Here is a 16927-nt window from a genome sequence, read left to right as displayed (position 1 = left end):
TTGGGACGCTCTGGATCGAAAATGCGTAAACCAAAAACATTGTTTGCAGTCATATGAACTGTTTCGACCTTTATTTAGATATGAAACACCTGCGACATCCAGCTAGTTTAGTTATCCTTTAGGTGGCCACAATGCTTTGCCTACTCATTTGACACATCAGGTGTAGTAGTCCACAGAAGGGCTTTAGAGGGGACTCGCAGATAAACTGATTAATGCATGTCAATTTCTGCTGATTCTAAGGAGTACCCATACGAGGGAAAGTTTTTCAACTGTTCTAGTCCGAGCAGCCAGCCGTATCCCAAGAATGAGAATGTAAGGTTCATTTTCCTCTAGCTAGAAATCAAATAACTTGATGGTTTAGTCTTAAAAATCATGAGCCACTTCAATAACAAAGACAATCAGGGGCTCTTTCCCCTGGAATGTACTGAGACATAGTGTGCAGGGCAAAGGAGGACATCCCTCTTGGACGGCTACTATAGAGCCGGGTTCAAGGCTGGAATTTGTGTTGGACTCGACGTCCTTTCTTTTTTTCTTTGGCAGGCAGTGTGTGGTGCTGTTTGCTTAGCTCAGACAGCATTTATAAATGCCAGCAAAAGAGTTTGACATTTTATTTCTAGCAAAAACATGTCCTAGTATGTTAGCCATCAGTCACAGTTAAGTCCTTACAATATGATGGATTGACATGGATCTAACGCTGCTTCATTATTATACAGTAGCTCCAGTACTCAAAAAATACCAACCACTTCAAATCTGGTCCTTTTCCGCAGTGTAAAAAAAAAAAAGACGGAAAACAAAACAAAAAGCCAACATGAGCTAAGCTACTGACAAATTGTAGTTTGGTTTCGATGCACTTGTCAGAGTTGAGAATGTTAAAAGAAGTGACTGTTTAACTGTTGGGATTCATCCATATGGAAAGAGACATTAAGCGGATTTGTCCGTTGTTCATGTCATGTAATGACCAGTCTGTACCCTCACAAGGTCACAGTGAGGGCAGTAAGCTGACCCCTGACACCGGAGGTCATTCCCACAATAAGCCCAGCCACATTAAAACCTACATGTCCCATGATTCATTGTCTGGTCAGGTGACCATGCTAGTCTCTCTTTTTGCATACACAGGGTGTCCTGTCCTCCATGTGCAGCTCAGAACTTGAGGCTGAACCCTGGGCCCACAGCAGAAGCCCCTTGGTTGCTGGTGGTCAGATGGAAGCCGGTGTCTTTCAGGTCATCGTCACCCTGGAGAGACGACAAGCCACACACGTTAGCTGATGAGGTACATTGCTGTTATGCCACGGAAATAATGTATTCTTGAAACAGATGTAGTAAGCAGTGGGAGGATGTCTCGACTACAGAGTGCTGTAGGTCTATAATCTGTGTATGACAGAAACTGAGCTCAGATGTTAAACCCTGGTCAGCATAGGGATGTAGAGTTCAACCCAGCCTCACCAGCTGACTGTAGCCCAGGCCTCCCTCGGGGGGGCGCGGGCTGGTGCCCCTCTTCACCCTCTGTTGCTCGCTCTTGGCGGGCCAGGTGGGGAACATGGACGGGTCGATGGGCTGCGGCGTCTCCCGGAAATACTCGTGCTTCAGTGCCTCATCCGACAGGATCCTCTTGCTGGGGCAATAGGTGAGGAACCTTGGGGAAAGGGAAAAAGTCAAGGCCAGGAGTGGCAGAGGTCACTCAAAACAGCAGCACTTCTGCATTAAAGCTTTCATAGAGCACATGGGGTCCCTCTCCATAGTCTAAAGCGGTGTACTTTCCCTCATCTCATCTGAACACATAGGGTAAGTGAAAGCAACAAGCCTGACAATGAAATTGACCTTCCGGGATTAATAAAGTTGTTTTGAATTGAACACCTTCCAAGAGTTATTTTACATCGGAGAAGTTGGAGAGAAGCCGATGAGAAGAAGTCCCCTTTAAACTCTTGAGATTAGGGCTGACCCTATTTAGTCGACTGGTTGATTGTTTGATCGACCAAGATTTATTTAGCTAAGCAGTAGCAAAAATGTTTTAAATAAAGTCGTGTACAACACACCTGTCTGCTTTGCGCCTGTGAGTGGACTGATCTATTGTGGAGGCTGTGAGGATGGCACAGTCGCATTAGTCTACAACATATGCTACTGAAACTGTATACGGTTACATTACATAAGGACAATGGTGCAACACTAACAAAATGTGCCTTCTACCGCGTTGGATAGTGGTCGCTGTCCTCATTTCAGAAGCACATCTGTGCGCTGTGGAATTGGCGCCTTTCCCTAGACCATGTTGCTATGTGCCTAATAGCAACGTTAATCAGCATAATGGTATTGAGAACAATGCGGCGGAAGCAGCAGCAGAATGAGACGAGAAAACAGCCCTTGCCCTGTCGATGAAAAATGAGAGAAAACCCCAACTTAATGAGGTTATTGATTATAGACCTGTTAAATATGCCTGGCTTTATACATCATCAATATATCTACAGAAATAAGACAGGTCCTGCTTCTGTTGCCTGTTTGATTAATAGCCTACTGATTCCGTGAGCGCCAACCCCAATGCAACAACATGTCAAGTAAACAATTTCACAAATTCAGCAAAAAAAAAAAACAATCTTTGCTGTAATAAAGGATTTACACTTTCCCTTAGAACAGCCTCTATGGTATTATTTATCATTTAGTGTTTACAGTGTTCCAAAATGTTATTCTAAATATTAATATCGCTCTTTTTTCTTGATCTCCTTATTGTTATTACTAGTATTATTAGGATCATAAGTAGTAGACTTTACGATATGCTATAGGTCAGGCCCCATTGTGCCCTATTCGGACTGGATTAGTTTTAATGGGGAGGTCGGGTAACAAATTGTGCACGAGCACAAAACACCACATCTAAAATTTAAATTTTAGTTCCATTTGAATCCACGTCAGTAATTTTTACATGGCAGGAGAGTAACAATTCCAGCCAGAATAGCCTACTGTTCTTTGTCAAACTCCAAAGTCCTCTCATAATACTAGACCTGTGCTAATCAACATCCTTGTGTTTTGAGAGAAATGTCTTGACAGGTGAGAAAGTTTGACAAGTGTTGCTTGCGGTTTTGCGCATGAAAACAATAACGGAGTCGATAAATGTAAGTAGTTCACAGAAATTATATTTGAAATGGCCGACATGTAGCCTATCAATGTTTACAGTGAATGCTTTTGTTTATATGTTTTGTGCATATTAATTGAATATTGCCAAATGCATCAAAATTGCACCTATTTAATGCAACCCTTGATGTTAAAATTTACGCTTAAAATCACACTGCCAAAGTCATTACATTTTGGTACACCAGAATTACATTCATTTCCAATTAAATGCTGTGTTTGCCTTGCAGACGCAGTTGCAGTGCGTTCGGTGTGGTGCGTACGTTGGATTTATCGAGCGTATGCGTCAAACTGTATGCTTATATGGCTTGACAGAACTGGTAGCAGAAGGTGAATGTTGAACTTTTGTTGCATACATATCCAGATGATGCTGCATACTATTGCGCAGTGACTCTAGGTGTGATCTAAGCGTAAGACTTTCTCATCCATAGATTTAAAATGCACTGTTCAGCTCACATCTGAAGGCTGGGAGGCATTTAGAACGTACTGCAGAACGCTAAAATATCCTAACGATTATGATCACACTTCCTCAATGTAAATATTATCGCGACACCACACAAAAGATGGTTTCTAAACCAAACCAAGCTTGAGTTATCACCTGGACATGTTGAAATACTGTATATTCACGGCTAGAATAAAAACCTCCGTCATAACTGTCAGTATATTGAAAAAAAAATAATTACAGGGGGCAATTTGGAAATAAAATCACGTCTGAATTGTCCTCTGGAATAACAGACATTCTGTAGTAATAATTACATAACCAACGTTCTCTAGTAATACTAATCCTGTGCGAATAGCTATTCGGTCATGTGCACGCGATGCATACACATGTCACGTAAAAGAGAGCGGGGGTTGAGGGAATAAGGAATATTTTTCCTAAACAAATGAGAGATTTTTTCTCAGTCAGAAATGTCTAATTATGTTGCAACTTCAGTAACACGGACAGCGTGATAAACACTGATGTTCTATGGTGGTCACTAACAGGGAGGAGAAAGACAACGGGTGCTGGTCAGTCAGTCTTATTTTTACACAGCGCAAATCAATTGCTGGTCGGACTCCCTCTAGTCATGTGTGTCTTAATTATTTAATCAAACAGTGTGCTTAAAGCATCAGACAAGGTCAGTGAATATAGTTGATTTGATTAAAACACATAGGATGTGTCAATATATGAAAAAATACCAATGGATTGGTCAAAATAACTTTTTTTTTGTGTCAGGGACATCCCTAATTGAGATGCATACTTCATCTGCAAGGTCATCATTCAGGTCACAGCACTAAACTCCTCCCTACAGCCTGGTGCCATGGAGGAGTGTGATGTTCCAAACTGAAACAGGACTGCCATATCCACCCAGAAAGCCTACACACTCAATGAATAGACTTACGCCAGTCCAGTTCTGCGGCTGAAGGAGGTCCAGCCTCCAGTCCAAACATAGCTCACAGGGGGTCAGGGTCTAATGAGACGGCTAGCAGCCACTGGCCAGGGGTCATTGCACTTCCTGGGTCATGTGACTGCTGCAGCATTCCACTCAGTTGGACTGGTGTCAAAGTTCACCCAAAAGCTGACCCCAACCCCTCCCATGGCCATACATGGCCACCCATTACAGGTGTGTGACGCAAATAATAGGGGTGTGAATGTTTAAACAAAATTGAGATAGTTAGCATTTAGAAAAACTGAAAAACAATCTCTCACAAACTAAGTCACTGTGCTGTTATGACAAAACATATTCCTAGGGAAAGTTGTGTATTTAAATAAAGGTGAACTTGAGGATACTTTGGTAAATATGCGAGATACAGATTACCAAGACAATATGCGCACGGTTCTTTCTGCCTCCCTCATCCTCTCTCCATCTTGCTGGCTCGCCTGCTACTTTTCTTTGCCGATGATGCGAGTGTGTTCAGTCTTCGGTCAGTTGCGTGTAAAATATCCTAGCATATTCATTTATGATATGCCCTGCTTTAATGCAGTTGTGAGACACACGCAAGCCAAGATGGAAAAAAAACAACGCTGTGAAATGAAACACAGGTCTGGAGGAGGGCTGAGGTACTTTGATGCAATGCCAAAACGCTACTTCTCCATCCTGTTTATAGTCAGCTTGCCAAGAGTGCAGTGACTGAAGCAGAAGACATGTGGAGCATATCACAGGGCAGACCTGACAGCATACACAGATTACATCAAGGCATAGCAATACTGATGTTAAACCCCCCGCTGAAAGAGTAAAGACCACATCGGCACAGACACACACAATAGTCTTTCAGGTTGATGGAAAATTAAGAATTAGGTACAACAACAAAAAATGCATTCTCTCACTTTAGATACACTGCTCAGTTGAGGTTGAATTTCAAGTAAGTCTGAGGTTTGGTGTAAAGGTGAGTTAGGTCATTTTTTAATAGGTTAGTAATGAATAGTGTTGTAACTAACCATGCGGTTGAAATGGTTAGGGGTAAGTGCAAGTCTGAAGTTGAGTAGACGTACTTGTTCATGAGGTCAAAGCCCTGGTCTGAAAGCAGGGCTCCGAAGCGCTTGCGCATGTTGTTGTAGGGGTACTCTGTGAAAGTCATCTTCTTCACGGCAGGGAGCTCGTTGTAGCCCGGCCAAATCTTCTCGCTGGGCGACCCCAAGTCCTGGTGAGAACACGCATCAACACAGAGTTATTATGTGTATATGAGGGGTGGTCACCATTTTGTCTGGTATGTTCAGAACTGCTAAGTGAGGAGTACTGGAGCACAGTCAAGACCACATCTTTTAATCTGAGTTTTACGGTTTAGCCCAGTCAGACAAGCGCCACAGACAAGACCGTTATGTCACACTGTCTAAAAGAGACTGGGTCATTGAACCGCAGTCCCTTTCTGAAAAATAGATTGTGACGTCAAATTAAATCCATTTAATCCGACTATATTATATTCCTAACTCTGCAACCCTATGGGGAGATCAAAAAACTGCAAAACTTTTACGGACTACAAAAGGGAAGCACAGCTGCGAGCTGCCCAGTGACACGAGCCTATCAGATGAGCTAAATAACTTAAGCTGGCTTCGAGTCAAGCAACACCAATTTGCATACCGCCCCAACAGATCCACAGAAGATGCCATCTCTATTGCACTCCACACTGCCCTTTCACACCTGGATAAAAGGAACACCTACGTGAGAATGCCATTTATTGACTACAGCTCAGCGTTCAACACCATAGCGCCCTCTAAGCTCATAACTAAGCTAAGGACCCTGGGAGTAAACACCTCCCTCTGCAACAGGATCCTGGACTTCCTGACGGGCCTCCCCCAGGTGATAAGGGTAGGTAACAACACGCTGATCCTCAGAGGCCCCTCAGGGGTGCGTGTTCAGTCCCCTCTTGTACTCCCATGACTGCATGGCCAAGCACAACTCCAACACCATCATTAAGTTTGTTGACAAAACAACAGTAGTAGGCCTGATCACTGACAACGATGAGACAGCCTACAGGGAGGAGGTCAGAGACCTGGCAGTGTGGTGCCAGGATAACACTCTCCCTCAACGTGATAAAAAAAAAAAAAAGTGATGATTGTGGACTACAGAAAAGGAGGACCGAGCACGCCCCCATTCTCATCGACAGAGCTGTAGTGGAGCAGGTTGAGAGCTTCAAGTTCCTTGGTGTCCACATCACCAACAAACTATCATGGTCCAAACACACCAAGACAGTCACGGAGAGGGCACGACAATGACTATTCCCCCTCTGGAGACTGAAAAGATTTGGCATGGGTCCTCAGATCCTCAAAATGTTATAAAGCTGCACAATCGAATCATGACTGGTTGCGTCACCGCCTGGTACGGTAACTGCTCGGCCTCCAACCGCAAGGCACTACAGGAGGGTAGTGCGTACGCCCAGTATATCACTGGGGCCAAGCTTCATGCCATTCAGTACCTCTATACCTGGCGGTGTCAGAGAAAGGACCAAAAAAATTGCCAAAAACCCCAGCCACCCTAGTCAAAGACCTTCTCTCTGCTACCACACGGCAAGCAGTGGCAGAGAACCAATTCTAGGTACAAAAGGCTTTTTAACAAGCCATAAGACTTAACAGCTAATCAAATGGCTACCCAGACTATTTGCCTTGTCCCCTCCCCAATTTTTACATTTTGTACACTGCTCCTACTCTGTTTATTATCCATGCAGTCACTTTACCTCTACCTACATGTACATATTACCTCGACTAACCGTTGCTGTATATAGCCTGTGTATAGCCTCGCTACTGTTATTTTATTGTTGCTCCTTAGTAAATACTTTAACACATTTTATTTTCTTAAAACTGCATTGTTGGTTAAGGGCTTGTAAATAAACATTTCACTGAAGGTATGTTGTATTCGGCGCATGTGACAAATACAATTTGACTTGATTTTGATGGCTAGTTTACCATCACTCTGTGGTCCAACTCAAACTATCTCAATTGGGTTAAGGTTGGGTGATTGTGGAGGCCAGGTCATCTGATGCAGCACTCAATCACTATCTTTCTTGGTCAAATAGCCTTTACACAGCCTGGAGGTGTGTTGGGTCATTGTGCTGTTGAAAAACTAATTATAGTCCCACTAAGCGCAAACCAGAGGAGAGCTTATCGCTGAATGCGGTGGTAGCCATGCTGGTTAATTGTGCCTTGAATTCAAAATAAATCAGACAGTATCACCAACAAAGCACCCCCACATCTCCTCCATGCTTCATGGTGGGAACCACATTTGCGGACATCATCCAGTCCAATACGCTGCGTCTCACAAAAAAAAATATCTCAAATGTGGACTCCTCAGACCAAAGGACAGATTTCCATTGGTCTAATGTCCATTGTTCGTGTTTCTTGGCCCAAGTAAGTCTCTTCTTATTGGTGTCCTTTAGTAGTGGTTTCTTTGCAGCAATTTGACCATAAAGGCCCGACTCAAGCAGCCCACTCTGAACAGTTGATGTTGAGATGTGTGTTACTTGAACTCTGTGAAGCATTTATTTGGGCTGCAATTTCTGAGGCTGGTAACTCTTAATGAACTTATCCTCTGCAGCAGAGGTAACTCTGGGTCTTCCTTTCCTGTGGCGGTCCTGATGAGGGCCAGTTTCATCATAGCACTTTATGGTTTTTGCGACTGCACTTGAAGAAAGTTCTTGAAATGTTCCAGATTTACTGACCCTCATGTCTTAAAGTAATGATGGACTGTCGTTGCTCTTTGCTCATTTGAGCTGTTCTTTCCATAATATGGACTTGGTCTTTTACCAAATATTTCTCTTCTATATACCACCTCTACCTTGTCACAACACAACTGATTGGCTCAAACGCATTAAGGAAAGAAATTCCACAAATTAACTTTTAACAAGGCACTCCTGTTTATTGAAATGCATTCCAGGTAACTACCTTGTGAAGCTGGTTGAGAGAATGCCAAGAGCATGCAAGCTGTCAAAGGCAAAAGGTGGCTACTTTCAAGAATTTTTAATATATTTTGATTTGTTTAACACTTTTTTGGTTACTACATGATTCCATATGTGTTATTTTATAGTTTTGATGTCTTCACTATTATTCTACAATGTAGAAAATAGTACAAATAAGAAAAAACCCTGGGATGAGTTGCGGCGTCCAAACTTTTGACTGGTACTGTAGGAGTGGGGTAAAGTGCTATTACGTTCCAGACAGTATGAAGTAAAATGGGACTTCTTGATCAAAATTAGCTAACCTTAAATATCTTGTTAATTTGGTCGATTTCAGATTTTCCAGGGAAGAGAGGTTTCTGGGTAAGGAGCTCTCCAAATATGCAGCCCACAGACCACATGTCCACAGCTGTGGAGTACTCCTGTGGAGAGAAAAACACACGCCAAAACCACAGTATTCCAAGGAACAGACAGCACTACATGAGTCTGGGTTGGAGTGTTTAGTCTGGGTGATGACAAGCTTTGACTTGGTGCTATGTGTATGTAGTCTTGGGATATGTTCAGAACCATACTTCTACAATATTTGAAGGTGTACGAAGTATGTGTTGTGATGTCTGGGTGTGGTAAGGTTCACAGTCAGGCAGGGACTTGTTTAGGGTTTAGAATGGCACCATTTTGAATGTAGAGGGTCTTTGATGTTTGAGACATTTTGACTCAGTTGCTTTGTGTCTTTGTAGACCAGAGGTATTCTGACAGTATTCTTGTGTCTCTGAATACAGGTGTGTAATCTCATTCATCATTAGGATTTGGAGAGGGTAAACTGATTCCAGATCAAGTTCTGACTCACTTTGGCTCCCAGCAGCAGCTCTGGAGAACGGTACCACAATGTCACCACCACAGGTGTATAAGGCTTCAGGGGAGAACCATACTCACGGGCCAGACCAAAGTCCCCCACCTAGAAGAGCGCAACAAACATTTCAAAAGATGCCTATGAGGCAAGCACACCCTCTCACGCACATTAACATCATTATTTGTTGTCATCAACAAGCCTAGAGCCTAGAATTTCTTTATCTGAGCCATGGATGACCTAATCGTCATCTGAAGTTCCCAACCCACAGTGGTTTTAATATAAATGGGACATAGCATAATACAAAACATCTATGGCACCTTAAGGATCCCCTTGTGACTGAGCAGCAGGTTGGAGGTCTTCAGGTCGCGGTGGAGGATCCAGTTGTCGTGGAGATGGCGAACACCTCGCAGCAGTTGGATCATCAGGGTCTTCACTTCACCTGAGGCCAAAGAAAAAGAGGAAACAAGAGACATGAGTTCATAAACATTAGAACAATCCTTTAAACCCCAGACCACATCGTCTGGGAAGAAGTACTAACCCTTTTGGTAGTATGCTCACCACAGAAGCATGACAATATTTGCGAGGTAAACGAAGGGAACCCACCAGAGAACATGTTTCATTTCATTCTATTCCAAACAGAGTACCACTTACCTAGCCACATGATATGGGAAAATGGCTGGTGGACATTTGCATACCGCATGTAGTCCAACTCAAACTGTATCCCACAAAATTACCTGGCAGGAAAGGCTGTTTCATGGTCTCCATCAAGCTCTTCAGGTCGTGCTCCACGTAGTTCATAACAATGTAGATCTTGTCCATGTTGCTTCCAACAACAATTTCCTAACATGGGAGAAAACGGGATTAAGTATGAGTTCAGCTATCACTAGTATACATTGCTCGTTTATCAATTTTTTTACTTGAATTTGTGCTACACTTTCAGATGAAAGGAGCTAAACAAAATAAATGTCTAAATATTGGAGGGGGGGCTTCCTCTAAATCAGGTGTGTGCCGCTCACCATAGAAATAGAATACCAATATGCATTTCTATGCTCCTCACCCTGACAGTGACGATGTTGGGGTGCTGGGCCTTCAGAATGGTGTTGATCTCTCTCAGAGACGTGATGGGGAAACCTTCTTTCTCCTTCTCCATCTTCAAACGCTTCAAGGCCACAATCTCATCTGAAAGGGAAAGGTGTGTTTTAGTGTGTCCGAGTCCAGGGATTGGAAATCGATTGCAAGGTAGCCCACAGTGACTTCGGAAAGTATTCATACCCCTTGACTTTTTCAACATTTTGTTACGTTACAGCCTTATTCTAAAATTGATTTGTTTTTTTCCCCTCATCAATTGACACACAATACCCCATAATGACAAAGCAAAAAACAGGTTTTTAGAAATGTTTGCAAACGTAATAAAAAAATCACTTAAGTATTCAGACCATTTACTCAGTACTTTGTTGAAGCACCTTTGGCAGCGATTAGAAGCTTGGCACATCTGTATTCTCTGCCAATCCTCTCTCAAGCTCTGTCAGGTTAAATGGGGAGCGTTGCTGCACACCTATTTTCAGGTCTCTCCAGATATGTTTGATCGGGTTCAAGTCCGGGCTCTGGCTGGGCCACTCAAGGACATTCAGAGACTTGTCCCGAATACACTCCTGCGTTGTCTTGGCTGTGTGCTTAGGTCCGTTGTCTTGTTGGAAGGTGAACCTTTGCCCCAGTCTGAGGTCCTGAGCAGGTTTTCATCAAGGATCTCTCTGTACTTTGCTCCGTTCATCTTTCCCGACTTGTCTCAGTCCCTGCCGCTGAAAAACAATCCCACAGCATGATGCTGCTGCCACCACCTTGCTTCACCGTAGGGATGGTGCCAGGTTTCCTCCAGATGTGATACTTGGCATTCAGGCCAAAGAGTTCAATGTTGATTTCATCAGACCAGAGAATCTTGTTTCTCCTGGTCTGAGAGTCCTTTAGATGCCATTTGGCAAATTCCAAGAGGGCTGTTATGTGCCTTTTCCTGAGAAGTGGCTTCCGTCTGTGCACTAGCATAAAGACCTGATTGGTGGAATGCAGCAGAGATGTCCTTCTGGAAGTTTTCCCCATCTCCACAGAGGAACTCTGGAGCTCTTTCAGATGACCATCGGGTTCTTGGTCACCTCTGTGACCAAAGCCCTTCTCCCCGATCGCTCAGTTTGGCCAGGCGGCCAGCTCTAGGAAAAGTATTGGTGGTTCCGAAGTTCTTCCATTTAAGAATGATGGAGGCCACCGTGTTCCTGGGGACCTTCAATGCTGCAGACATTTCTTGGTACCCTTCCCCAGATGTGCCTCGACAATTCTTTCTCAGAACTCTACAGACAATTCCTTCAACCCCATGGTTTGGTTTTTGCTCTGTCATGCACTGTCAACTGTGGGACCGTATATAGACAGGTATGTGCCTTGTCAAATCATATCCAATCAACTGAATTTACCACAGGTGGACTCCAATCAAGATGTAGAAACATCTCAAGGATGATCAATGAAAACAGGATGCACCTGAGCTCATTTTCAAGTCTCATAGCAGAGTCTGAATACTTATGTAAATAAGGCATTTCTGTTCTTCAATTTTTAATACATGTGTAGAATGAGGAAAACAATTAATATAATCAATTTTAGAATACGGCTGTAAAGTAACAAGATGTAGAAAAAGTGAAGGCGTCTGAATACTTTCCGAATGCACTGTACCAGTTTTTTTGTCCTTGGCCCTGTACACCACACCGTAGGTCCCTTCCTCGATACGATTTAGACACTGGAACTCCTCGACACTGCGACACCCCTGGAAAACCAATGTCAATCAATACGTCTCTATACGATTTGCATGTGTGTATAGGTATGGGTCAAATATGTTTTGGTTTTCTGTTAAATACTTGAGCATTTCTTGGAATATTCTAATGGGCCCCAATATACATGGTAAGCTAGGTCAAGCGCACCTCAGGTGTTTGAAATAAAACAAACATGTATTTGACCCAGGTGTGGTGTGCTGCCAAACACAGACCTGTAGAGCTGGCAGGTACTTGGGCAGCTCCTTCTTTAGCTCCACCGGGGAGATGGGAGGAGAGTCAGGGATGTAGTTCTCCTCAAGTTCAGGGGTGGCTGAGTGGGAGTGAGACACCGACTGGGGGGTGACATCTCCCTCCCCTGCTTCCTCCTCCTCCTCCTCCTCTTCCTCCTCCTCCTCCTCTCCACTTTCCTCAGTGTCATGGTCAAATCGGGACTCAGGCACTGGGATGGTTAATGAAGGGGCAGTTATAACTTATAGAAACAGGACAAAATAGCATCTAGCAGCTGGTTGAGAATACCTCCTAACATTTTTAGATAAACAAGCTTCAAGACCAGTCAAAACAAACTTTACTCTTAGACATGACATAATAATACATGTTCAAATGACTGCCACCAGACAAATGGAGTACGAAATGCCTACCTGGGGCAATATGGTTGCTGTTCTCTCTTTCTTCCTCAAACTCTTCCTCAGACCGCTCATCTTCACTCACGTCACCTGAAACACAGACAATGGGTGGGTCCAAGCCATGTCACCGTGACAACATCGTAATGGTAGTCCAGGATAAGACATGCGCACGATCACACACACAATCACAATAACAGAGACATAAATTCAGCAGACCTGCAGTCTGGTCAGATTCTCCTGAGCCCGAACCCGATTCCTCTTCCTCTCCCTCGCTGCTAGATCCATCATCATTCTCCTCATCATCAGAGCCTGACCCTGAACCTAGGAAAGAAAAATCCACTCTGTGTCACCGGCAAACTACCCACATTAACATAACACAAGGAGAAGTGTCTTGACTGAATATCTATAACAGAACTCTGTTACTGATTAAACATCAGTAGGAGTGTGCTTTGTTTTCATTCCTTTTTTGTTATGCCAATCTGGTGTAAAGTGACAGTGGGGTATGTTGCGACTGTAAATGAGTGTGTCTACCTAAGGAGGACTCTCCTGTACTGGTCTTCCTCTCGCTGTCACTGATGTCCTGGAGGTCAGAGAGAAGGTCCTTGTCCTCAGGCTTCTCATCCTTTGCCGCTGGACAACAAACACAAGCACCCAATTATAAGTCATGGATTTAATTTATTTTGAAGCCAACTACCACCAAAGCAATATTTTATAAAAACAACTTGATTGGTTAGTCTCACCACCAGTTCTGTGTGGCTCGCTGTTTTGCTCCAGTCTATCCCGGGGAGTCTGGTTGGGGTTGGGGCTGCGACTGCGGTGGCTCTGTTTGGGCTTGTCACCGTACTCATCGGGCAGCGCACGGTGGTGGGACGGAACTGTCAGAGGGGGACAACAGATGTAGCTTCCTTCACCAACAGCGTGCCCATACATACATCAAAAGACGTACATCATTCACGCACACTAAAGCAAAAACTTTAACCTTGTGTGTGCGAATATGCATTTGTGAAGCCTGACCTTCTCGGCGCACCTCGCGCTCTTTCCGGCGCTCCTCTGCCCTTCTCTCCCTCTCCTTCTGCTCACGCTGCTCCTTCTGCTGCTGCTCGCGGAGCTTGCGGTCCCTCTCACGCTGGCGCTCCACCTGCTCCAACCTGTCCCTGTAGTCCGGGGAAGACGGGGGAATCCTGTCAGGAGCTCTCCAGAAACCCAAAAGCCACCCACCCCACACCGTTAATGTCTGCTTCAGGGAAGAGTACAGTATACAGTGTGACAGGTAACTGCACAGTAAACGTGATGACTGAGCAGTGATTGTTTGAGGATCTGCCAGTTTAAAAGTAGACTAAGCAATATGACATCACAAGACAGTGGGGCGATACGCATTAATAAAAAAATGCTGATGTATTTTTTTGGGTAGTCTTTGCTCTTGAAACTTTTGTTCCAACTTGCCCCACTCTTGGGGGTCATATTCTGATACAGGTGTACAGTATGAGATGCCACTGATTAACAGACATGTTGAGAACTTCATACGTTTGAACACAAGTGATTTGTTCTGTTGTACATATTAGCTAATACAATCCACGCTAATACACCCAACTATGTGTGTGTATGGTCACAGTAGTCGGTGGTCACCTCTCTCTGCGGGATTGTGCTCTGGCCTGTTCCCTGCGTTTCTGCCTCTCCCAGTCTCGCCGGGCCTTGTCCTGCTCCTCCCACTGCCGCTTTCTGCGCTCACTCTCCCTGTCCTTGTCTTTGGGCCGAACGCGTTTCCCTGCTGCTGTGATAAATACAAAATGTGATAGAGTGCTAATAGGTGCTACATATGCACAAATACAGTTTAACACTACATGATCCAGTCCCTATGAAGCATTCTACAGCGATACACGTCCCAGGATGGCAACGTACCTCCTTCAGCAGAGTGACTGCGGCGGCGTCTCTTGTCCTTTCTTTTCTCCTCCTTTCTGTGGTGAGATTTGTCTTTTCTGGTAATTTGCTGGGGAGGCTTTATTGCCAGCGATTCATCCTCTTCTCCCCTGGAATTGGGAAGACTGTCTAGTGCCAACGACTCAACAAACAGGCTGCCCCTGTGCATAGCAGGGTGGCGTTCAGTTGGGACAAAAATGGGAGAAAATGTATTCAAAAGGAATAAGTTCAGTTTTGAAACACATTTTTTCTCCATTATCTGGCCCGCCTGAACGTGACCCTAATTCCCACAGCTCTTTTTTCGTATCCTCTTTACCTGTCCTCTGTGGAATCTTCCCGTATGTACGGGGAATTCCGGATTGTTATTTCCATTTTTTTATCCCGTAGTTCTCCTTCTTCCGGAGTGTCCCGTTTGGCTTCCCGATCATCCGTCTGTGGAACAGGGCACGGAACGCACTGGACAAGACATAAGAAAGAGGGGACATTATACCCATTCCCCCCCAAAAACATGTAGGGGGAAAAAAAAAAACAGTATGGTAACCATAACAATGATTGATTGCACATATGGTAAGATTACAATAAAGTTTGAGTCACTGGTACAGGTATAGCTCTAGTCTGTGATACATTTAGATAAACATGATCGAATCAAAATGGGAACCAGCATCCTCTGATGGGGGAAGAGAAACAATGTGCCCCAAATCAACCCCTAGACCATCGTCAGGTGGAGATCTGAGCTATCGGATGTGTGGAAGCAATATGGCAAACATTTCACCTAGTTTATCAGGGGGAAAGGTGGAGCCATTTCCACATTCCTTATCCCAATCTCTTTTCAGATCTCCCCAAGTGTATAGGGGGTACTAGGGTCAGTTTGGGGCACCACAGAATCTCTCTTCCGTTTACATTTTTCAGACGTTTGGGCTCCGTACTCTCCTCCAGCTCCCGTCTGCGTTTCTTCTCTTGGAGAATTTCGTCGAGTGTTTTCACTTTCCAGGTGTCCTTTTCGTCCCCCATCAGCACCCGCTCGCCACCGCCTGCTACAGAGACAGAGACCCCCTGCTTCAGACTAACATGGAGGGCAATGGAAGAGCAGTGTGCACTGGTGTCATGTTAGTGGCAACTGTGGTATTCATGTGCAAATATTTCATTTCTGTTCATTAGGTGATGTAGGCCTGAATGTAGCCTTTGGACAATACATTCCACAGTTCAATGCATGCGTTTCATGATTTGCGCAAGGGTGTACATAGCTACACACACACACTATTTCACACCTCGGGACAAGAGGGTTGTACGAATAAGAATTTGATGGGTTATAATAGTCAAGATGGGTCTTGCCCAGGATATAGAAAAAAAAAGGTCCCATCGTATAAGGGTTGTATGGGAGAGGAGGCTCAAGTTTGTAGCCTATAATTTCGGTTGTTACCTGAGTAGCGCCTCGTATCTTATCCATAGCAGTTTCACTGGTACAAAATTAAAAAAAATCCAAAAATGGAAGGAAAACGTCAGTGTGATAGAAGGGGGAGAGAAGTCATACGTCCAAGTCAAATAGAGAGATCTACACACACGTTGCGTGAAACCGCACTGTGTAATGCTAAATGTGAACTGAATCTATGAAATATTACTCGCCGACACTCCTTACATTATAAGTATACAGCATAATTAGCTGTAATTCATTAGTTAGCTAACTAGGCCCGTTGTCATAAATAAACCAACTCTAAACGTTACGTGATACCAATTAACGTACTATATCTTACATCTAACGGTAGTGTAAGCTAAATTCTCAATTACTAGTAGCTACTGTATACTAACCCGTGGCGGTCGTTAGTTAACATCTGAAAGTGTACCTAGCTGCATGCGTCTTGAAACCAGTAAGCTAGTCCGTTGCAGTCAGAGCCATATATATAGAGATGCTCTGGTCAGGTGCTAACATATGCTAATAAGCTAACATTAGCATTGGCGAGAAATTAAGGCGCTGATGACAATAAGTTTTAGTTTTTTTCCAGGAGAAAATGTATATTTGAAATTCGCCTCCTCTCAATAAATCTGAAGTGGGTTAACTGAACTTTTTAATCCTTTGCATTACAAATTATTAAACAAACCTGAAATATACTCCGCGCAATCTTGGACAACCGGAAGACTCAAACGCTTCCTTCTTCTTCTAAAGGTTTTACTTCCAGTTAAGATTTATTCGCTGGTTTTTAAAGCTAAGAAAGCTAAAGCTACCTTACTGCCATCACCTGGACAGGACT

General features: G+C 43.9%; 1 protein-coding gene across 23 annotated transcripts; it reads right to left on the bottom strand.

The window, feature by feature from the left end:
* Positions 1-56: 56 nt before the first annotated feature.
* Positions 57-16848, bottom strand: LOC109868975 (cyclin-dependent kinase 11B). 23 transcript variants are annotated; one of them, XM_031804035.1, is made up of 21 exons: positions 16778-16848; positions 16102-16138; positions 15608-15715; positions 14998-15137; positions 14664-14842; positions 14391-14535; positions 13779-13918; positions 13505-13639; positions 13296-13394; positions 12981-13085; positions 12780-12854; positions 12354-12580; positions 12044-12134; positions 10389-10510; positions 10066-10171; positions 9649-9770; positions 9329-9436; positions 8787-8903; positions 5588-5736; positions 1444-1633; positions 57-1233 (listed from the first exon to the last, which is right to left on the bottom strand). In XM_031804035.1, the coding sequence occupies exons 4-21, from the start codon at positions 15051-15053 to the stop codon at positions 1141-1143; spliced, it is 2259 nt and encodes a 752-aa protein (XP_031659895.1). In that variant the 5' UTR covers positions 15054-15137; positions 15608-15715; positions 16102-16138; positions 16778-16848; the 3' UTR covers positions 57-1140. The 23 variants fall into 23 exon arrangements, with proteins under 23 accessions (XP_031659895.1, XP_020314349.1, XP_031659890.1 ...); XM_020458760.2 differs by having other exon boundaries at positions 13779-13957; positions 15582-15715; positions 16778-16836; XM_031804030.1 differs by having other exon boundaries at positions 14391-14532; positions 15582-15715; positions 16778-16836.
* Positions 16849-16927: the final 79 nt, after the last annotated feature.

The sequence above is a fragment of the Oncorhynchus kisutch genome, linkage group LG24 (genome assembly GCF_002021735.2).
Source record: "Oncorhynchus kisutch isolate 150728-3 linkage group LG24, Okis_V2, whole genome shotgun sequence".
Classification (NCBI taxonomy): Eukaryota; Metazoa; Chordata; class Actinopteri; order Salmoniformes; family Salmonidae; genus Oncorhynchus; species Oncorhynchus kisutch.
This window is presented reverse-complemented; position numbering and strand designations above follow the sequence as displayed.

Coding starts and splice junctions, on each gene's coding strand:
- LOC109868975 (XM_020458761.1), bottom strand. CDS start 15,692: ATGGGGGACGAAAAGGACACCTGGAAAGTGAAAACACTCGACGAAATT. Junction 13,395..13,504: donor CGAGCCACACAGAACTGGTG/GTGAGACTAACC, acceptor TTTGTTGTCCAG/CGGCAAAGGATGAGAAGCCT. Junction 8,904..9,328: donor AGCTGCTGCTGGGAGCCAAA/GTGAGTCAGAAC, acceptor TTCTCTCCACAG/GAGTACTCCACAGCTGTGGA.